At 44.2% G+C, this 24,055-nt stretch overlaps 1 protein-coding gene across 1 annotated transcript in view; it reads left to right on the top strand.

The window, feature by feature from the left end:
* Window positions 1-24,055, top strand: part of LOC147673404 (solute carrier family 12 member 2-like) — a 189,631-nt gene that overhangs the window by 83,238 nt on the left and 82,338 nt on the right. Inside the window, exons 2-4 of the mRNA XM_086947263.1 lie at window positions 16,944-17,060; window positions 19,705-19,780; window positions 23,535-23,630. Of these exons, the coding sequence (XP_086803389.1) occupies window positions 16,944-17,060; window positions 19,705-19,780; window positions 23,535-23,630 (289 nt within the window). The remainder of the gene's footprint in view (window positions 1-16,943; window positions 17,061-19,704; window positions 19,781-23,534; window positions 23,631-24,055) is intronic.

Here is a 24,055-nt window from a genome sequence, read left to right as displayed (position 1 = left end):
TTTATTTTTATTTTATTCATGTTTTTTTAAGTAGCACATGCCCCATTTCAAAGTGGTTTCGGAGCTGGTCCAGGCAGCCGTGGGAAGGGGGAGCACGCGCAGCCCTGATATCCGAGGTGGCGGTTTTGAAATACTGTGGCACCTCCAATGGCAGAGCATAAGTTGGTTGCCATCCATATTTGGAATTTAAGGAAGTCTTCTCAAGTTGGAGGGCTTGAGTCCTAAATGTTGGTATCCTGTTTAGGGAGTGATCTTTCACAGAAGGACCTTTTTTTAGCTGGCTGAAAGACCAGTCCTAGTCACTCATTCCTGTACAACAGAGGATGCTAAATGGGGTCTTTCTCATCTCCTTCCCCTCTGGTTGATCATAGATGTCTAGCAAGACTGTAGAGGTGGAAGATCTAAGTGAGGTGTCTGGGGAACATACATGTAGATGCTTGTTTAATAGATATAGTGACTTGAAGTAAGCAGAACAGACATATGTGGGATGGAGCAATGGGGTCAGGGCATTGCTGTTCAGGGATGACCTCAAAGCATACGTAAGGGAACTTTGGAGTGTACTAACTTTGTTGCTGGACCTTCCTGGGATTCCTGGGACACTCGCCGCTCGCCACACGCCGCCGCAGGGGCCCAAACGCTGCCTGTTCCCCCTGCCGCCAGTGATTTCCAGCTTCACGGCCGCCGGGGAACTACAGCTCCCAGCAGGCCGAGCGGGTCACTTCCTGCTCAAGCGCGCCCGGAGGCGCAGAAAAGGAGGAGGCTCCCACTGAGGAGCGGGGGTACTAACTTTGTTGCTGGACCTTCCTGGGATTCCTGGGACACTCGCCGCTCGCCACACGCCGCCGCAGGGGCCCAAACGCTGCCTGTTCCCCCTGCCGCCAGTGATTTCCAGCTTCAAGGCCGCCGGGGAACTACAGCTCCCAGCAGGCCGAGCGGGTCACTTCCTGCTCAAGCGCGCCTGGAGGCGCAGAAAAGGAGGAGGCTCCCACTGAGGAGCGGGGGTACTAACTTTGTTGCTGGACCTTCCTGGGATTCCTGGGACACTCGCCGCTCGCCACACGCCGCCGCAGGGGCCCAAACGCTGCCTGTTCCCCCTGCCGCCAGTGATGTCCAGCTTCACGGCCGCCGGGGAACTACAGCTCCCAGCAGGCCGAGCGGGTCACTTCCTGCTCAAGCGCGCCCGGAGGCGCAGAAAAGGAGGAGGCTCCCACTGAGGAGCGGGGGTACTAACTTTGTTGCTGGACCTTCCCGGGATTTCTGGGACACCCGCCGCTCGCCACACGCCGCCGCTGGGGCCCAAACGCTGCCTGTTCCCCCTGCCGCCAGTGATTTCCAGCTTCACGGCCGCCGGGGAACTACAGCTCCCAGCAGGCCGAGCGGGTCACTTCCTGCTCAAGCGCGCCCGGAGGCGCAGAAAAGGAGGAGGCTTGGACCGCGCCGGGCTAAGCCCGGGCAAAGGGCGGGCCCTCTGTGGCCCTCAGAGGCCTGAGGAGGCCGGGACGGGCTACCCCCCATGGTCTTCTAAGAAGAGGTAAAGCCATTTACTGCCAACTCCACTGACTATCGCATCGGATTGAGTCTGTTTCCCCTTCTTATTAGGGAGCGGTTACTCAATATATTCCCCTAGCCACAGCTGTTTGATTTGTTTTCTCTCACTTTAAACATACCCCTATCAGCATGGATCCTTCTACGAAAATGTCCAGTACAGCATCTAATCCCCTATGGCTAGATGACTTAAATAGTATGTGTAACAACAAGTACCCCCTTGTTACATCGCCCTACCTGGTATCTAATGCCAGTCCGCTAGCTCTTAACGATAGTACAAAGGGGCCTTTACCAACTCTCGTAAAACTAAAAACAAACAAAACAACTCCCCTTAAGGCCATATCTGGTAAAGGGAAACATGACGGGGCTGGAGAAAGTGGGTCCCAATCCAAATCACCAGCATTGCAGTATGCGTCATCAGATTCTAACCCGCCTGTTAACATGGCTCTGCTAATCCAGGAGATGGGCAAAAAAATAGATGACCCAGTATCCTCTCCCCAATTGGTCCTACTGACCATGATGGAACAGTTGATTAAAACTATCATTCATCCCCTGATCGATAAAATTAACAGCTTGGGGGAAAGACTAACGGGGATTGAGGAAATTGTTAAACTCAATCAGCCATACACAGCAACATCTAAGTGTTTACCCCAGGCCGGTCTCCCTAATTTGCCTAAGCAAACTATACAAAACACAGTTCCCCCAACACAAGTAACAGACTCCACTACTGTGTGCCCACTCGTACCTAAACCACTACCCATACCTACCTCAGAACGCAACATTGAGCCAAGATTAAAAAGTACTAAGACCCCTCATATTAATCTTCCCCCAGAGGCCGCTCCATTCGTGTCCATCCTGTCGGGGGTTCTTCCCCTGAAACATGGAAAAATCGAGAGAACCAGTGATTTGATAAATAAAGTAAAGTTCTGGCTATCGAAAAACAGACCCCTACCCCATAACCTCGATGGCAGGATAGTTAGCGTGAGGAGAGTGGGATGGTTGGGTCCCCATCGGAAAGATATCTGCGGGGATCTGATTCTAATCAGATTTAGGAGCAGACAAGTTGTCCCCTATCTACAGTCGTGGCAGCCCCAAGAAAGTGATGGCCCTATAACAACCTGGGACTTACATGACTTTTATCCAAGTGAATCATACAACCCCTTTCGGGAACAGACTGCCAATCACAACCCTAAGCTGTCCCATATATCCTGGCCACCAAATGAGCACAGTTTCCCCTCTTTTAACCTCTTTCCACATAGACTATTTAAGTATAGCAACCTACCTCAATTTAATTTTTTCACCCCATATAACAAGTGTTAATTCTAGGCGGGTGCTTATAATGTAAATTCTTTGACATTAATATCAACTGGGTCAGCTAATTTTATTTTACTTAATCCAATGAGATTTTTTTTTTTTGATCCTTTTAAAATGTATGTTGTCTGTTAATTTATGACTGTATGTTGTTTGTTAAAATATGACTGTATATTTTTTCTACATTGTATGCTTTTATGGTTGAAACAAAACCGAATAAAGCTTAATGATGATGATGACTTGAAGTAAGCAGAACAGACATATGTGGGATGGAGCAATGGGGTCAGGGCATTGCTGTTCAGGGATGACCTCAAAGCATACGTAAGGGTACTTTGGAGTTGTCCAGTGGCCTTGGATTGAGGTTCCTTATGCATGAAGTCGCTACGAGGAACATGAATGTCTTGAGAGGAAGTGTCGAGTGATATAATGTCCTCTATAGTGGTTAGCATAGATTGGAAGCGCTACCAGGCGGGATTTAGAAAGGGTGTTTCCACAGTGGACCAGGTGTTCCGATTGAATATCATTTACTGGAGGGCAGCGGTATTCGAGGGCGGCAGCCTATACACAATCTTTGTGGATCTGCGGGCCGCTTTCGACCTGGTGCCCAGAGGGAAACTGTGGAGCGTCTTGGCTGAGATGGGCGTTCCCCCGGACATCCTGATAATCTTGCAGAGACTGCATGACAATAACTATGCTCGAGTGAGGTGCGGGAGGTCAGGGGCTCTTACGGATAGATTCCCCGTTGACCGAGGGGTTAGACAGGGTTGTGTGCTGGCACCGACCCTGCTCTGCCTCTTTGTCAACGGGGTGATCGCCCACCTAAACGCCACTGAATATACTGACGCCCCCAAATTGAACGGCAGTAGGGTGCCTGCAATTATGTTTGCAGACGACACCCTGCTGCTGTCCAAAACCCCAATGGGATTACAGAGGATCCTCGATTCATTCGTGGCCTTTTGCACTGATAGAGGCTTAGAAATTAATGCGGCCAAAACTAAGTTTATGGTTCTGAACCCAAGTCATAAATTGCGGCCAAATCCGCTATTGGGAGCCTCGCGGCTCGGGAGAGTTTCCACCTTTGACTACCTTGGCGTAACTCTCAATGAAACTATGTCTTGGGGATCACACCAGAGCAGGGCCAATCTAAAATTGATACAGACCACAGGGGGTATCGCGCGGATGTTAAATGGTTCCACATACTGACCACTGGGGCCGCTCATCCAGATCTACAAGGCGCAAGCCAGGGGTGCTACTATGTATGGGGCGGAATTGTGGGGACACATATCTTGTCGTAGTCTGTCCTTAACAGAGAATAAATTCATCAGACAGATAGTCGCACTTCCGCCCAGCACCCCGCTCCTCCCCCTGAGGCTTGATCTGGGTTTGCGTCCCATAGCTGACGAACTAGGCTTGAGACCTATAGCCTTCTGGCGAAGGCTGTGGAGTAGCAACGAACTTCTTGCCTATAGGGCGGAACTAATGGAGCTATTGACCCACCCGAAAGCGCTACTGATCCCCTGGATAAAATACATCCAAAACTCCTGTACGGTACTGGGGCTCCCCGACCTTTGGTCTAACCCTGCTAATGCCTCATTAAACATCTCAAGGAGAGCTCTGGCTGTCGCTTATCATGAACATAAATTAGCCATGGCCCTAGACAGTCAGTGTGAAGGGTCACTAACTTCTGTCTTTCTGCAAAGCAAGGACTCGTACAGGCAGGAGAGGGTTTTAGATGCCATCTCCCCCGCGCTGGCCAGGAAGCTGTTTCTCCAATGGAGATACGGCACACTGCCTCTACGATCCTTTACCAGCTCCTGGTCATCGCCTCCCTCCACCAAGCAGTGCCCGGCTTGCACTGCGGCGGAGGAAAGCGATTTACACATGGTCCTGTTTTGCCCAGCTTACAAGGCAGCGAGGAAATACTGGCTCCTACCATTGATCAGAAATCTGGGTTGTAGGGAGTATCTCCCAATGTATAGAATTCTAAAAACTGATGCCTCTAGTTTAACTGTATTTGTATTAGCAAAATTCCTCACCAATGTCTGGCACACTCGCACCCGTATTTTGAAGATGCAGGCTCCCTCTTAATCTTAAGGTTTACAGTTTTTTAACGTAGTTTTATTAGTATGTAATCTCAAGGTTTTATATTGTGATTAACTATGTATGTTGATTTTATAGTGATTATACATGTTTTACTGTATATCTTTGATGGCCAATGGCCGAAATAAAGATTGGATGATGATGGAAGCGCTATTCTTGAATTACAACTATCCCTTTAGACCACGAGCTAGCATGAACAGTCAAAATATGGCAATGGGTTTACTTAAGATTAGCACAAGCACACATTACTTCTTTTAAGATGCTATCCTATTTGATCTTACTTAATACCAGGATGATATGTTTGGTACATTTATGGACATTTGTTTGATACAACTGCATGATTTAAGGGACGCTGAACTTTTCAAATTTACTTTTTGAGAGAGATGATACATGTGCAAACTTTTAATAATGGCTGAATATATTTTAAGAATAGGGAGTACGTAAACTGAGTGCTTTGGTGGCAATGTGTTTTTCTACTTGTTGATTAGTGTACCGTTTTAATGTATAGTCTGACAATTCACTGACATTAAGCATAGCCAACCAGCACATCACAACACACATTTTATTTTGAAACATTTTCTCATAATATATTTTTGAGATGGTGTGTCTCCAATTTCCCAACATTTTTGATTGAGGGTTATATCCAATTTAAAACCATTGCCTCCCTACAATCCCTATTGTCTGTAGGGGAGGGTGAGTGGAGGGGCTTTGCTGCAACTGAGTGGGGAAGGCGGCAAGTTGTTGGGGGTTTGTGAGAAAAATGGATTGTTGGTTGACTGGGGTGTGAATCCTGATTAAGCAACAGCCACATTCCCTTGCCATGTGAACCACAAATAGTCACTAAATTAACCTGTTCTTAACCCTGGGTAGCATGGCAGAAAAAGCAGCCAGTCATGACTTAGAGCCAATATTTATAGCATTTATGCAACACACAAACAGTAATAAAGTGAAAACACAAAACAAGAAAAATCCCAAACCAATTTAGAAAAATAGAGTACATTTTAATAAATTATGTGACACCAAAACGACAAACATCCAAATGACAGAACCGGAGTTATGAATTTTGTATGTTTTTAGTAAAAGCTAGCACCTAAAAAATCAAAGTGCCAACCGTGGCCATCTAGTTGCATGAGACCGGGTCCAAGTAGAAAGTTAAGAGGCTTAGTCCTGGTCTCCTGACTCTCAGAGCACTTTCTGCCCAAATTTTGTCCAAGTCCTCAGTTTTGGAAATTGCCCATCTGGGAATCTTAAGCACCTCAACCAAGGGTCCAGGACTGGTGGGACACCTTTTGGAGGCTCAGGACCCGCACAGAATGGGTCCAGTTGCAGGTTCAAGATGGTGGAAGCCTTTTACGTCCCTGTGGCTCTGAACAGGAGGCCATAAAACTTGTCCTTGGAGTCACTTCTGGTAGTCCTGGGTGCAGGTTAAGAGGCAGGGCTCAACAGTGAGGCAGGGCTCAACAGCAAGGCTAGCCTCTGAGGATTCACGGCAAGTGCCAGACGGCAAAGCAGTCCTTCTAGGTACAGCCGCAGTCTGTCAGAGTGCATAGAAGGTCACAGCAGCGGGCAGTCCTCTGAGAGTCCATCTGCAGGTCCAGTAGTGAACTGAAGAGTTAGTGTTTGAGGTCCTTCTTTTACACCCTGGTGCCCTGGCGCTGTAAGGTGGGAGAAGCTTCTAGACAGTGGCTTTGAAGGGTAGGGACTTTCCTGCCTCCTCAGCCCAGGCTCCAAGCTGACTGAAGTGACAATGCAGGGTCGTGATGCCCTTTATGTGAGGGCAGAGCACAGGCTATCCAAATTCAAATATGCTTTATTCGATCACTAGAACCATAAAAGCAATGTACAACAAACATACAAAAGTTTTAAAACTATGCAATGATTCACATCAAGTTAAAACATGATTAAACTAGATTTTGATTTGCTAAATTCATAAACAATTGTAAAGGATACTAGTAAAATAGATAAGTCCCGGGTGGATATTAAGAATTATAAAAACAAGGATGTATTAAACAATGTAGGGAGAAGCATTAAAGCACCACCAAGCAGTATTATGTGAAACATGTGTATATAAAAACTTTACAAGAAACAATCACAAACAAAGAGAATGTATCTCAAGATAGAGCACTCTGTTTTTAAAAACACATGCATTCCTCCCCAAGGTTCAAAACTAGTGAACTCTTCAACACATTGCAATAAAATGTAAGCTAGGGGAGGAACTGCCATTATTACTTGTCACTCGGCATATGAGAGCCCTTCAAAGCTTTATGTCTGATAATCCAGAAGCGACTCAAGAACTTGGCCATCCCACAAGTGAAAAGCATGCTTGGGTCAGTTTTGAGAATACGCAAGGCGACCCTATGGTCACGTGTGCCCATGGATTTGCAAATTGGTTTTATCCCTTTGGACCTGGCGATAAAGTAAGCTGGGCAGGCAAACAAAACATGGGGCACACTCTCCAGCGGAGCTCTGCAACAAGGGCAGGCTTCATTTTGATGTTTGTGCGAGCGCCATTTACATATTGTTGCATGAACTGGAAGTGTGCCTAACCCAAATTGGGTGTATAGCAGCCTATCGCATGGGAACTGGATAATATCCTGGTAAGGCTCTAAGCCTCTGGACTACTTTTGACTGAAAAACTAATCTGTCAATCTCCCCAAGTTTGGTTTGCTCAGCTCGTTAGAATCAACCTAGTTCCGATAAATATGCTTGAGCTCTGCCTTGTTATTATTATTATTATTATTATATTTCTTATATAGCGCCAGAATCGACCCCCGAAGGGGTATCTCCGCGCTTGCCTTGGGAACCCGTCCTGGTTTTTCCCTGTGAGATAGCCCCTACAGGGCATCCCCAAGGTGAAAGCCAGGCATCCCGCCGCGGGGGGGCCGTTGTGGAGATTAAGCAAGCTTAATGCCCAGAGTTGCAGAGTGTGAACCCATGATTAGGTCAGGCACCAAAGCGAGAATTATCGAGTCCGTGGACATTTGAGCTCAACACCCTGCCGCGTCGGGAATCGAACCCTGGTCCCGGGTCTGACCTCTGCTTCAGGGTCTGCCTGCTCTAACCAGTGAGCCAAACTTCTGTTGGGTGGGACTTGAGTGTCCCATGATTCCGAAAGATCCAGCTGTGTCAGCGTCTTTCTAATATTGGATATCCACTTGACCTTGTGCTCCACATCTAGATTAATCACCTCAGTCAGGGCAGCTGTATAATTTGCAAGCTCAGGGGTGGGCATTACGCATGCCTAAAAATGCAATGGGCGCAACTTCGCATTTTTAAAATACTAATTGAAAATCCAACTCTACCATTAAAGAGGGATTATCATTACAATTTAATAGGTATCAATCATGGCATATCTACATGCTCCCAATTAGGAATTACAGCTTATTAAATGTAATAAGGAATCCCCAAGGTTGTGTTACAGGAGTGGTAGTCCTCACAGTAGCGAAAAACACATTTAAGAGTCATTCACTACCAGGACATGTAAACCATAAAAGTACATGTCCAACCTTTTAATTATACATCACCCTGCCCTATGGCTACCTAGGGCATCATTAGAGGTGACTTATATGACTGAAAGGCTAGTTTAATGTTTGGCAAGTGGGTTTAAGTGCAGTGGAACATTGCATTCAGGCTGAAATGGCAGGCCATGGACATGATTTAGAGGGCTACTTAAATGGGTGACACATAAGGGCTGCAGGTTCACTGGTAGCATTTAATTTACAAGCCCTGGGTATATGATATACCACTATACAAGAGACGTATATGTAAATTAAATATGCCAATTAGATGTATGCCGATCAAACCATGTTTAGGGAAATGAGCAAGCACTTTAGCACTTGTTAGCAGTAGTAAAGTGCACAGACTCCTAAGACCAGCAAATCCTAAATCCAGCAAAAATTGGAGTTAAGTAGGAAAAAAGTTTGGGGGAAGACCACCCTAAGGCTGACATGTCTAACAAGGTTGTTAATTGTCCACAGAGGAAATGTCTATGGCTTATACTGTCATTTCACGGACAGCTGTAAATTGTTCTCAAATGTCAATGAAAATGTGTTCAATCCTAAAATGTTCGCCTCATAGACCCAATGCATTTCGGGCAATTGCATCCCTTTAGGATGTAGAAAGTATAACCTAACCTAACAAGGATCTTGGTGAGGTGTGTTTAGTGCTGGCTGTGAGGGAGTTTAGGAGATCACGGGTAAGAAGACGTTGGGTGACCACATAAGTGGGTTGCGTCCTTTACTGCGTGGAGGACGCTATAGAATTGTTTTCATATTATAATTTTAAGAACTATATATATTAGAGCTATTCCAGTGCTGATGTACGAATTTAGAGACCTTTAAGGAATCTGGCTATAGAGTGAAAGGATGAAATTAGGAATCTGAAATAAAGGGGTCAGTGGGTTGGTTGCTTTGTTTCTTCACATTGTTGCTGTAAGGACTTTTTAAGGATCTCATTGCCCGCTGTTCCTGTGCTTGCACAGTTCCCGGCTCTGATACTCTGCAGTGCTCCGGCCTTAAGACATTAATGAAAACTCTGTCTGTGGAAATACAGCATCTAAAAGGCTATTGATTTTACAAGGTGCACTGAATCAATAAGGATGACAACAATAGCAACTATTTCTATTGCACACACTACAAATTGAATTATCCAGCAGCAGGTTTTACTATTTCCTGTCTCAATGATCTCTGGTCTAAATGGACCTCATGGCAATGTTATAGTTCTTCTATTCTGCAAGGAAGGGTGGGTGGGACTGCGGGCTAACAAGCCAGAGCAGATGGAGAGAACAGTAGGACGAGAGACCGAGGGTGGAACATTGGGGCATATTTACATGAAAATGGCGCAGCATAGTGCCGCAGGTGATTTTGCTGCGCCGAGATGCGTCATTTTCAAAATGCAGGGATGCACCATATTAACAAGAATATGGCACATCCCTGTTTTCACCCCTGTGCTAAAAAATCTGCCTAGCACCAACGCAAGCACCCTTGCACCCTGCATTGCAGGTTGATTGTGTTTGTGCAGGAAGGGACACCTCCCTGCACAAAAACAATCATTGATGGCGTTTTGCTGCACACATAGAGCAAAAAACAAGGAGAAATAAAAGTATTTCTCCTTGTTGCCCCACATTAACACCTCCTTTAGAAAGGCATTAGGTTTTGGTGCTGCCTCAGAGTTACAGATCCTTGTGAATCTGGAGCAGTGCCAAAAAGCCATGGGTGTTGCTGGGAACGCCCAGAGCATCACCCACTTTAAAAAAAAAACACATTTTATTAAATTTCTCCGATTCACAGCAACGTCCATTACATGTCCCTTTCCCGCGGAAAACTGCGTTGCAGAGGGCCATATTTGCAAGGCTGTGTTAAGCCATGCGAAGTGGCCCAGCACGGCCTTTTAAATATGGACTAGCATGCAGCACCACCGGAGCATAAAAAAATTACGCTCCGTTGGCGCTAGGGGCTTGTAAATATGCCCCAGAGGTTCCTGCGGATTCCTTAGAGCTCAGACACCCAGTTTTCAAGAGACCCCTCTGGCTTAAGGCACTTTGATATCTGTGAGATGCTGGAATGTCTGGACCGTCTCATTCAGAGAGAGATACAAAAAGCTCTAATGGGACCACTCAAGTGCAGAAGAAGTGAGAGAGAGAGGTGAAGAAAGAAGAGAGAAAGATGAATCAGGTGGAGTGAGAGAGAATAACAACTAGAGAAGGAGAGCCGTAACAAAGGAAGTGAGAGACATTTCTTTTATGAAACGTGAACCATTGATGGAGTGTAAATGAAAAACTTCAAAAACAGGGAGAGTCTGAGCCAATAAAAGTGAGAACGAAAGAGCAAGATAGAGTCACTGAAAGAGAGGGAGACTGAGCGGAAATAGTAGAATGAGATGGAGCAAGGGGTGTAGTTACCCTCTGTGCAGCTGGTTTAGTGGCACCGGGGCCTGGTGCCACAAAAGACCACTGAACCCTGATAATTGCTGAATGTTACTACCCCAACAGCTCTCGAAAGGGCCATTTTTTTGCTTTCACCAGGATCCATGATATCCTTGCTACCCTACACAACTGCGCTTATCAGGAGAGCAGTCGCGCAACACAAAATGATGAGGCACTGTGCACAATATGTTCAGGGGCTCCACTGCGCTTGTCTCTGTGACCGCATTAGAGCATGGTGAAGAGGCAGGCATGAGCTCAGTTACTGCAGGACTTCACTCCTGATCTGGACTGTGAGCTCTGGTACAGTCTCCTCTCCAAAAGTGCTGGATTCTAATTTTAAATTATTAGTACAAAACAGTTTTAAAATGGCAGCCCTGATCGGAGGAGCTACGGACCTGCACAAGATGGCCGCGTAGACTCTCGGCTCCGCCGAGCCGGTCCACTGGCCCCGAAATCCGATCATCTTCCTGCCTCCCGAGACCCGGAATGTACGGCGGAGGTGGTGCTGTACGGGTGGGACTTCGGCCAAAGATTCTAGGCGGTGCCGTTGGAGAGTTGCGTCCGCCTGAACTTTTGAGGCCTACCGCCGGCAGAGACTGGGGAGTGGAGTTGACAGACCGGCCACCCCGGAGTTAAACACCATTGGAGACCCGAAACTGGAAGTGTCCGATCGAGTCCCCGCTGGAACGACATACAACTGGCGGAGGCTGTAGTCTTCCTATGGGTGAGAAAGCCGATTCCCCCCCCCCCGGCCCCCTCCCTGGGCGGTGTGATTTTCGTTCGGGGAGACTCGGCGGCGACAGCTGTGGCAACAGACAATTTATCTGTGGCGTGATAAGCCCTCTGGTTGATCCGTTGGAGCAGCCGGAGCTTCCCGGGAGTCGTGAGTGGGGGGACCTTTGCCAGGCCTGATACGCAGGGACTCCCGGAGGCCTCGGAGAGGACTGACTGAGGAGCCATTGTGGGGCTGGCCGACGCGGAAAAAGGGAAGACTCAATGGCGGCCAAGCAAGATGGGGAGAAGAACCCCTCGAGATCACAGAGGGCCTCTAAGCTAACACAATCGAATAACTGGACCGCTATACCCAGCCCAAAAGTATGCTACCTGGGGCGGGATCCCCTACGGTGGCCTCAGGTGCGAGACCTGATAAAGAGGGGGAAATCACGCTACAAGACATTATGGGCGCCATAGACGGAAAGTCGGGCCCTGAGGGACCTGCACGGTATGTTTTTGTTAGTTAGTCATAATGTTTCCATCATCATCAGATATTGGTTAAAAGTGCAGCGTGTGGGGGCGGTAATTGGGACTGGGTAGGCGATGGGGGGTAGTGAAATACAGGTATTCAGTTGGAATGTTAACGGGCTGGGTGACAAGATTAAACGTAGTATAGTTCTTCAGTTTCTGAGGAGACGTACTCCTGATGTAGTGTTGCTCCAGGAAACCCATTTGGTTGGCAATACATGTGAGGCACTGCATAGATTTGGATACAGACTAATAGCACATCCGGGGTTCATCTCGGGTCAAGAGGTGTAGGTGTGTTGATCCGTGGCTCGTTCCCGCTGTCTGTTACCAATGTGTGGGAGGATGACAAAAGTAGATATGTTGGGGTATCAGGTAGATGGGAGGGTCACCAAGTCACTCTACTTTCAGTATATGTTCCACCTGGGCTTCAGACCACGACTTTGGCAGACCTGGGATTGGTCCTCCTGTCTCTCTCGGAAGGTCTTCTGCTGGTGGGGGGTGATTTCAATGCCGTTGCCTTAGGAGATATGGACAGATATCCCCCTAGAGTTCTGGGGCGGGTGATGTGTTGGTTACCTGATTTTTTGGAGTCAATGATTGTTGGAGGATGCAACACCCCAACCGGAAGCAATACACATTCCATTCGGGGGCTCATAATACCCTGTTGCGCCTGGACTATTTCCTAGTCCCTATAGCTCAATCCATGTATGTGACGGAGGTTAGCCATTTGGCCAGAGGGATTTCGGACCATTCGCCTCTATGGGTCCATGTTATTGTACTGCGTGGCTCGGCGGGGCGGGTGGCCCCTATTAATCCTTGGTATTTGCGATATCCCAAGATACGTAAGGATCTCCTTGTCGGGATAGAAGAATATTTTGTCCTCAATGAGGGGTCTGTTGCTTCATCGATATCCTTGTGGGAGGAGTTTAAGACTGTGGTGAGGGGGCAGGCGGTGTCAATGATCGCAGGAGCCAAGAGAGACAAGCAGAGGGAGGTGGTGGAATTGGAGACCGAGATGATAGAGCGACTGGAGGGAGAACTCGAGGGAGAACTGGAGCGAGGAGTGACGCAGGACAGACTTCATCATTTAAGCCTTAAACCACATGACTATAAAGCGCTTGTCTCAGACAGGGCGAGGACTCGGAGTAGGGAGCAGCAGGGTAGGCTCTATGACCTGGGGGACAAGGCAGGGAAACTTATTGCATGGCTCGATCGGAAGGAACTGGCTGGCCGTCTGGTCCCAGAGTTGATTACAGAGGAGGGTGTGGTATTAACTGATCCTCAGTGTATAGCCGATGAATTTGCCAGACACTTTGGTGCTGTCTATACTCCGGTCTAGACCAGACCCGAGGCTGACTCTCATGGACTGCTTCGCGATCTGCAGCTCCCTCGTCTCTCTCTGGATGGTACGGTTTTCATGGATAGTGACATTACGGTGGATGAGGTAGCCTTGGCTATCCGTTCTATACGCTCCGGTAAGGCATCGGGCCCCAATGGTCTCCCTATTGAATTGTACAAGCTCAGGCCAGACCGCTTGGCACCCTATTTGAGAAGCATGTTTTTGGAGTCCAAGGAGGTGGGAACCCTTCAGAGGGACCAGAGGATAGCTTCAATAGTCGTAATTCATAAAGACGGTAAGATCAAGACCAGCTGCGTCTCGTACAGGCATATTTCCCTACTCAATGCGGAACCCAAAATTCTGGCCAAAATATTGGCCAATAGACTGATAAAAGTCATTACTGATCTGATTCACCCTGACCAATCGGGCTTCATGCCTCGCAGGAACACAGCGCTGAACTTACACAGATTGCATGGGGTGTTGGCCAGACTGGGACGATACGAGAGCCGGCTGTAATTGCGTTCCTGGACACCACGATGGCTTTCGACACTGTCGAATGGCCGTATTTGTGGGCGGTGCTGGCCAAGTTCGGGTTCGGTCCTGGATTTATCGGCTGGGTGTGCCTGTTGTATTCTGCACCCTTGGCGCAGGTGGTGGTGATTGCTAAGGTCTCCGCCACATTTCTGTTGGGGTGTGGCACCCGGCAGGGTTGTCCGCTGTACCCCCTTCTGTTTGCACTGGCAATGGAGCCTATGGTGGCTTGGATACCCTGGGAACCCTCGATTAAGGGGCTGAGGTGGTCCCCCGAATGGGAGGATCGCATCTCCCTATACGCGGATGATATTTTGTTGTATTTTACCTCCCCGCCCAAGTCTCTTATGGTAGTCTGTGATGTCCTTGCCTCCTTTGGACGCAACTCTGGCCTCACTATTATTTGGACTAAATCGGTTTTATTTGTATTGAGCGGAGACTCTCTGGTGCCCCCTAGGAACTGTCCTATACAACTTAGTCAAGAAGGTTTTAAGTATTTGGGAATTTTTGTATCTTTGGATCCGTCAGTTCGGTATTCTCGTAACCTTCTTCCTCCTTTGGACCGGCTTGGGAGGGACGTCTCTAATTGGAAGAAGCTTCCTCTGTCCTTATTAGGCAGGGCAACACTGTTTAAAATGATGTCCCTCCCTCGCTTTTTTTATGCCTTACAGAACTCCGTAGATGTGGTACCCTCACGCTATTTCCATGAGATTGAAGGGCTGCAGCGAAGTCAGTTCTGGGAGGGTCGGCCACGCATCGCGCAGCATAAGCTGACTCTATCATGGTATGATGGAGGCATCGCTCTCCCAGACATTAAAAGATATTACTGGGCGGGGCACTTGTCTGCTATCAATCATGGTACATATGGCCGTATAGATGATCCTGGCTATGCCATGGACAAGTGGCTGCTTCCCGGTCATAACTACAACAAAGCCTTATATTCTCGGCCTAATGGAATGCAGTTGACTGGGCCTACTAAACATTTGATGCATGTGTGGCATGGGACAACTAACTCGGTGGGTTGGAGGGGCAGGAAATTAATTAATCAAAGGACTGACTCCCTTGGGGCCCTGAGGGACAAATGGATGGGTGATGGGCTTGAGTTGGACGATGAGGTCTGGCAGATAGCAGTGTCGTCACCCAGAGAGGTCGCTATTCCGTCTCGCCTCCGTCTTGTTCAGTTAAAAATTCTGCATAGAATTTACCTGATGGGTCCTAGGTCGATACACATGGGTCTCTCAGATTCGGGGCTTTGTAAACGGAATTGTGGCTCTGTCGGGACTCTCATGCATATCATTTGGAAGTGTGACTATATTAGCGCATATAGGCGTAGCATTCATGACACAATCATGGAGGTGCTTGGGGTTTCTCTTTCCCCGGAGGCTAGGAGATGCTTGCTTAATGTATGGGAGCCCACTGACTTAAATAATTTGCAGACACAATGGGTCACCCTGGGCTACATGATTGCCAAACGAGATATCGCACAGTTATGGGGATCGGAGCGGGCCCCCACACTTGAAAGTTGGGAGAATAATCTAGATTGGAGTATGTTTAGGGAAAAGACCACATATGTTGCGAGGGGGCGCCCGCGTAAATGGTTGAAGATTTGGGGACCCTGGAACAGTTATCGGGGAGAAACTTTCACTCCGCCCTTTGAAGCTACTACCGACGATTTCCCTCCCCATGAAGTTCTGACTCCTTTTCTGTTTTGTAATTGTATATTCTTTTGTCCCTGGTCGTCTGCTCGGTTACTGTAAATTGGCTCACTGTAATGTTTATGCTGATGTTTGTTTTAATTAAAAAAAAAATGGCAGCCGTTTTTAAAAATGATTTTGTAATAAAGATTTAGAAAACATGGAAATCAAGCAATGCAAAACTAAAAGGCTGGTAATAAATGGCAAACCAGTTGGCTTTGCCAATGTTTGTTCTTTTCTTCTCTCCTAAGGGTATGGTAGGTGCCCAAAGAAGGATTTAAAGAGCATCCAAATGAGTGCCAGCTGCTGACTGAAGGCAGCTTCTGTAAAAGCATTCCATGAACACCAGCTGTGCCTTTAGAATGGTGTAATGGTTTCTACAAGCTATCTGATCCGCAAGACGCTTAACCATCAGTTCAACATTCACATCATGGCATCGCTTAACAAAATAAGCAAACAGGCCTTGTGTGTATTGGAATGATGACCTGCATTGCTGAGGACAGAGTTAATTGATGATTAAGTGGCCGGGCAGTTTGGCAGGAATAGTTGAGTCTCCACTCCCTCAAACTGGACATTACTTCACTTTCGATAAGGTCTAACAGATTGAAAAAGGCTACTCCGAAGTCTTTGAAAACTTCCTGCCACAGCATCCTGTGGCCGCAAGATGACAACTCCATGCATTGTCAGCGTACACAGATCCTAAGCTTGACACCTGACATTTGGGTGTAGGAACCAATCCCTAGTAATTGTTTTTTGCAGATTTGCAAGCAAAGTGTGGTCAAACTTTCATTGAAGGGAAAGGAACTCCTCTAATTTTTACAATTCTGAGAAATCCTTTTAGATTCTAGAGAAAGTACAAGCACTGGCCAAACCTATTTATGCGTATCTTTTTAAGGATCTACAGGATCTCCAAACCCGTATGGACAGATGAACATTGGCCAACCAGTACACCGAAGAATAGATGTTCGACTGAGTTCTGGGACCAAAATAAAAGATCTGGACCAATAGATGTTAATTCATTAGCTCTTGATTCATTTGCATGAGTAATTCCTGATATGTCATGGGTAAAACACTGATTGTTAAATTGAAAAACTATGATTATCAATGGATTCTATAGGGTCACCCATGGATGACATTGGTTTAACCTTGTTATCATCATGCAAGTGTAACTTTCTGGGAGATCCTTTTGAATCTGTAATCGTGTGCTAGTTAATGTGATGCATTATTCTTATTCATTACCTATTTTTCTGCCTTCTAGGAGCCCTATGATGGATTGCCAAGTGGTGAAGGCGGAAGCCTGGCGGAAGATGAACTTGTCACTCAGATGATGGACAGTGGTGGGGCTGTGAAGTTTGGCTGGATAAAGGGAGTGCTGGTAAGCCAAAGTATTGTTTCTTGTACTCGTACATCCACTGTTCTCACTTGCAAAAACAGTAAAAACCAAAATATAGCGATTTTGTAATTTAGAGCATTGTTCAATCTTATATTTATTTAAATGGCTACAAATATATACACTCATGCATGCAACCAGCGACACAAATATATATGTTTACTTGTGTTTGTTTATTTGTTTATGCATTTGCCTAGTACAAGACTCATCTGAAAGCATCAGTGTGCTGTACATTTAACAAGGATCAAAACCTTAAAGTTAAATGGGGAAGGACGGGGCGTAATGGCCAGAGTTGCCTAGTTTGGAACTGGGGAACCAGGTTCGAGTCTCGGTGTAGGCTTAACATCCTGTGATGGGCAAATCACTTAGTCTCCCTGTGCCTACAAAAAAACCCTTAAAGATAATATGTAAAGACTACAACAAGGAACCTCTTTAGATATCCTTGCGTTAAGGTAGTATTAGCAATCAGAAATTGTTTCAACTGGTTGTATTTTACTTGTTTGCGCAAATCCTGTTCCCCAGTTTGCAGAATCAACTGTGCTCTGTTCAAAATAGCATTAAGTTCTTGACTTCACTTAAAGTATAGGTGTAGAATACACTAAGGTAGTCATAAGAATTAACTTCCCCAATATTGCAAAAATGTTATCACTTTCTATAGCTCGTTTTCTATGTCCCAGTTTTCAAATATTTTAATTTACTTTAGATTTAACACCAAATGGCTCTCAGTTTTATAAATGTTCTGAAAATTCAGTACAGTAATCGATGTAGACCAATCGGAGTTGGTGAAGATGGAATAAATCAAGGACATGCACCATAAGACTTAGAGAATACTACCTCAATTGGAGAGTTAAACATTAACATTCTAAAGAAAGAGTGGTGATACTTCTAGGTAAAGATTGAAGAATTTGGGAACCAACTGTTTAATGTTATTTGCCACAGGAATTATACTGGTGCTAGCACCACTATTTAAAAAGCATGCCACCAATTGATAAATACCCCTCTGTAAATAAACATGGCGGCTAAACTAGCCCTATCCCTGCCTCGCTCGGCCTCTTCTGCCGGAGCCCTGGCAATCTTACATTGGTTACCGGTCCAGCAGAGGATCTCTTATAAGGCTTTGTGCCTGGTTTTTGGAGCATTGCATGGTCAAGGACCAATACCATTGCAAAATCTCTTTTCGTGGTATCAGGCTGCTAGGCCTCTGAGATCCGCCACAGCGTTCTTAGTGAAAGTCCCAAGAATAAACAGAGTGAGAATGGGCGGCCGCGCCTTCAGTTTTACGGCCGCCACAATGTGGAACACTCTACCTCTAACACTGAGGAGCAGTCAAAATTTGATTCTACTTAAAAAGGACCTTAAAACCTTTCTCTTCCCTAGAGCAGAATAAATTGTAGAACTGATGGTGGAACTGATCTCAGTGCCAGGATACCCGCTGGGTGACAGCTGCGCTTAATAAGCATTAAAATACATACATACATACATACATACATACATCCAATATGGTGGCTGAGCCAATGATTAACCCCATAGATGAATGTCCATTCATTTCATTTGCTCTCTTGCTTGCGAGATACGATTCACTCCTTCTCGGCAACTTCAAGGAGAATCTACATTGGATCTCAGTGGTATCGACCATTTAGCTGAACCATCTGGGGGTTAATCATTACCTCGGCCCCCATATTGGATGCAACACCAAACCTTACATACAGAGGTGTATTTATTAATTACATGAGGTTCCCTTTCCCCAATACTATGCAACAGTTTTACTTCAGATTAGTCTGATCAATATTCACGGTTGGATCAGAGCGCCTAGCATTACGCTACTACACACCTAGACCAGGCTGTTTTCTGTTAGCCCTGATGAAGATCCTTGGTGATGTTTGGTATTAACACACAACTTAAATGGGTCGAAACGTCGACAATACTAATAGGTGTTCTGTATCAGTGTCTCACATACTTCACATCCAAGAAATGAGAAAATGTATGCCTGAACATACATATGTGTTTTCAACAGACGCCCAACTGAGCCATTTATGTATTTTATGTTCAATTGTTTAATGTCCTGCGTATTCAATGTTTTTCATGTTTGATACACTTTGTCCAATATTTTCTTTTGATATTATATATGTTACGATGCAGTCCGTTGTGTGTCTTCTAGATTTGTCATTATCTGTGTTGCTCCACGATATATGATTGATAATATACAGTGCTTTAACTCATTTTTGTGTCAGTTTGATTTTCTATGCATTTGTTGTACCATTCAATTGGCGATTCCTAGTCGATCAGGAGATAAATAAGGTTCTTTATGAAGAAATATAGCACTTTCCTACAAAACCAATTGTTGTTGCATACCACGGGATACAGATTTAAGCAGGTGTGCATGGCTTTCCTGGCAAGTCAGCATAAAACTGTTTTGTTGTCAGCTGTAGAGCAGCCAAACATGCAGCGTGTTTGATTAATTGTAAGTAACTCAATTAAAACAGTCTTGTAGATGGTTTAAAGATTAGTAGAAGGATTAAACTGTGTGGTTTGTGACCAAGAACCACTCCCATACATTGTTTTAAATATTTTCTTTCACTGAGTGCTTTTGAGGCCATTAACAATCAATTTGACTCTAATCTTTCACCAGGTGAGATGCCTTCTTAACATTTGGGGAGTGATGCTATTCATGCGGTTGTCTTGGATTGTTGGCCAAGCAGGCATTGGTGAGTCTAAGATTCGGACTGGGTGTGTTATCCCTTGTGTTTCTAGTAAAAATCCTAACACAATACTCTATTGCTCCTTCTGGTATTAGGTGCAGACATGACAATGTGTAGCTTTCTTTACTCAGACTATTAAAGTTCATGATTTATTATTATCCCCCTGCTGCCTTTTTAGATTATTTAAGGAACTATAAAATGCACAGAAGTATTGAACTATGGTGTTTTATTTTCATGTGTATGACCATTAATCACTTCGGAATTAATCTTGGAGATTAATCTAGTGTTAGTTTATTTTTGGTTCCTTATTCCCTATTTTTAAACCCAACTAAATAGCATAGCTGTATGCAAATCAGTTCTTTCAGAATACACCTGGCATTGACTTCGGCTCCACCCAGAGATGTCTTGTTCTCTTACTTCATACTATTTGCTATTTCATGTGTTATTCCACCTTCTAGTGGAATACATCAGGGACTATGTTAGATCAGAAAACTAGAAAAATACAGTCAATCATCATGCTGCTTGCCAAATGGAATTCTTTATTTCCAAAATGTATTCTATACAAGAAGCATTCCTTTTTTATACCATTTCCCTGCAATAGTAAGGCCAATGAGATGGGCATTGAAATAATAAATAGCATTTGCTGATGCATAAGGTGTGAGCACAGTGTGTGAATTTATGTGTTTATGTGCATCGAGATATTAAATCCACAATACCCTTAGTAAACTCCAAAAGTGGAGGGCAGGAACTGTGTGGGGGTGGACGAGAGGCACATGGTGAAATCAAGATCGGGGAGCCTTGATTTAGGGAAACCTCAATATTTAGCTGTGCCAGAAATGGGCTTCCAAGAAAGACTTTGTACACCTTGCACTTACCTTATTCACACATTGGTTCCCACAGCTCATGCTACATACATATAGCCACATATAACTGGGAAACCAGGTGCACTAAAGGAGATCATTATATTGTTTGCAATTATGAACGTATCTTTGATGTGATATGTCGTGACGTCATGGCGTGCGATGTTATGTTATTTTATGTTATGAATGTTATGTTATGTTATGGCAACTGAGGATTGTGCAGTGGATCTGGAATACCGTCCTTCTTCACTTCAGGAAATGAAATGTTCCCATTGATAAGACAGGCTATATCTTTCATACAGATGTAGGTATAATGCTATCTATCTCAGTATTTAGAGATCCTCTTCAACTTCAAACCATATGTAGCACAGCCTCTATTGAATAGAATGCAGCATTACATTATTAATATTATAAGAAGAGGTGGCAAACATAAGTTTGATTGAACTGCCAACCTCTTGGAACATTCCTGCCATATCTAATTGGTCATATAAACTTTTGTGCAAGATTTATAACTTACAACTATTAACAAATCCAAGGAGGCTGTCCCTTATCATTTGGGGTAAGCGTTGTCCAATCTACTTAGATCTTGTATTACCAATGTTGTGTAGTTATCAAGCAGGTTTCAGTCCACCTGAGATCAAAAGTTCTTCTAAGTATCAACTTTTCCGAATGCCCCATAACGTTTTCTAGTTTCAAAAGTGGACAAGCGTTGAGGGACTGCTCCAGGAAACCCAGAACATGAATTTAAGTGCGAGGACATGCCCCTACCTCCAGTCAGAACCACAACCTCTCGTTCCATGCCCCTCTACCTTCCTGGTTCTCTTTCAGGAAGATGCAGTTATATCTGTTCAGTGCAGACAGATTAGAGACCTTCTTCTGTAGTTTTATTAGCCAGTGGCCAGCTTTTAAAAGACTCAGAGAAGCCTAACATGTCCATTGATTCAATATAAAGTTGGAGTCACACCCGTCACTCCTCCAGTTACACTGGGAATCTGCCCAACATACTACCTCTATCGCTTGTCCCAAACAGCTCTCTGCTTTGTGAGTTGTGGTAGTAGATTATCCCGACAGTGATCACATGAAAATTATATTAGATTCTTCTATATGTCCCCTCATCACCATGATCTAGTCTTTGTTTCATAGGATCACTTATCACAAATGTGAGCCCAAAATGTGTTTTATTCATTTATACAAAATGACAGAACAGAGCATGATCCTCCAGACCTTCTATGAATAAAATAAAAATAAACATTCTCCCAAACGATTTCCTTTGCCCACCTGGGGCGTTTAGTTCCCTTTGGTGTGTAAGAACTCTACACTTCAATGCAGTTCACTGAAGGAAAATTCCCTTAACAGATGAATCAAAACAGTAAGATAAAATAAGTTACAGGTAGGAAAGCAATTGTTCTGGAGAAGCTTTGAAGAGTGAGAGCAGAGCACCTGTTTTGGGAATGCAGTCTGTAAGTAACTATTGAGTCATGGGGGGTTAGCTAAGGAAAATAAATAATGCCAGCAGTACATGTTGGTTTCAGAAAGGCAGAAAATGGCAGGCTTATAAAAGCAATTTTGCAGCATCCCAAATGCAAAATAATGTTAACTAGTGATTTTTTCCCATGTATGCTGTGCAAATTTCCAACTGCTCTGTTAAAGTTAGAGAGAAGTTGCTTTTTAAAAAAACAGTGCTCTTTTGAAAGCACGTAAGCGCTTGTAGCCTCACCCTGAACAAAGTACTTAGCTCAGGTAACCTCCTTTTAAAATCAAAGTACAGGCCCATCTTATATTTGAGTTTGAGCATGATACTGCTGGATATGATATTTATAAGGTACACTAGGACCACATGGCAGTGTTAGCTCAATCATTTGTCACATGAATCCTGAAATATTGTGTGCTTAAAGTTATATTCAGTACTCTCATCGTGTATCTAAGTGCTTCGAAATCTTTCCCATTGTCATGTCCCAGTGATTTTGAGGTCAAATTCAGATCAGCAAAAACGTGGCCCCATTTACTGAGCACCAGTTGGTCAACAATAATTTTGTTTGCCCCTCTAGACATTCCTCAGAATTGTGAGATCAGTTGAATCATGACACTAAACTTCAGACCTTCTCTACGGACATGACTGTGAAAGCGCACACAGCTCACAAATAAATAAAAATTTCCTACCACGCTTCGTTTTGACTATTTGTCAACAGAAGTTTCCACACCTGTAACCTTGCTTGCTGATGGATTCCAAATAAGTGATTCTGCTCCAAAAAAGCAACAAAAGATAATTAAAATAAAAAATACAATAATAAAATAAAAAGTATTCCCAATTGTCTTTGTTTTTAACACATTTGAAATACAATTCAGTTGAGAGTTAAATGACCCACAGATAATGGAGAAATATATTCTAAACCCTATTTGCTATATTATAAAAGTGAGAACATTCTGATATATACAGAATGAAATGAGTCAAAAAATAATACAACTTCCATTTCTTATATACATTTTCCTGACAAGCAATACTTCAGTAAACAATGTAAAACTATTGAAAAACTAGAGCAACATATGTTAGAATCCAATCCACACAAAAGTATTGATTATTAATTATTGAAAATGCAAGGTAATTATTAATTGAACATATAAAAAATAAATACTATAGAGAACACACGAAAAGAAGAATGAGAAAAGTGAATAAAAATGAAAAAGCTAAGAAAAGAACATGGAAAAGAAATGAATACCAATATGAAAAAAGAGGTACATAAGAGTAGTAAACATGTAAGCATATTCTTACTAAGCTACCATACTGAGATATAATCAAATACAAATATACTTTTGAAAATGGATTTGTTAGGCAGTTTAATGATTTGAAAGTAAGACATTAAAATGAAACTAAAATGTCCACTCATTATTTCATTCTTCAGGTCTAACTTTCCTAATCATCCTAATGGCAACGGTGGTCACTTTCATCACAGGTTTATCAACTTCTGCCATAGCCACTAATGGCTTTGTACGAGGAGGTAAGCCAACTCTTTCATTTACATGTTGTTACAGATCACTGAATACTGACTCATCAAAAATGTCATATATGAATGGTTTGTGATTGCCATTTTCTAAAGAAATAGGTTAAATCTTGTGTACCTTATTACATACAATGATTGAATCCACAATGGAAGCTACATATATGCGATATGCTGCCTAATGTTTCCTATTTCCTTATGCTAAAATAACATATTTAATCAAATTTAAAATTGCTATATATGAACCTAAATATAAAGTCGGCATGGTTTTTAACTATAGAAAGACATGTGTACTATTTTTGCTTGGGCCATTTCTGATCAGATCACTTTAAATCCTTATTTCTCAATCTGTCAATATCTATCTATCTATCTATCTATCTATCTATCTATCTATCTATCTATCTATCTATCTATCTATCTATCTA

The sequence above is a fragment of the Lissotriton vulgaris genome, chromosome 12 (assembly GCF_964263255.1).
Source record: "Lissotriton vulgaris chromosome 12, aLisVul1.2, whole genome shotgun sequence".
In the NCBI taxonomy this organism is placed as follows: domain Eukaryota; kingdom Metazoa; phylum Chordata; class Amphibia; order Caudata; family Salamandridae; genus Lissotriton; species Lissotriton vulgaris.
Note: the sequence above shows the minus strand (reverse complement) of the source record. Positions and strands in the feature narration are given on the sequence as shown.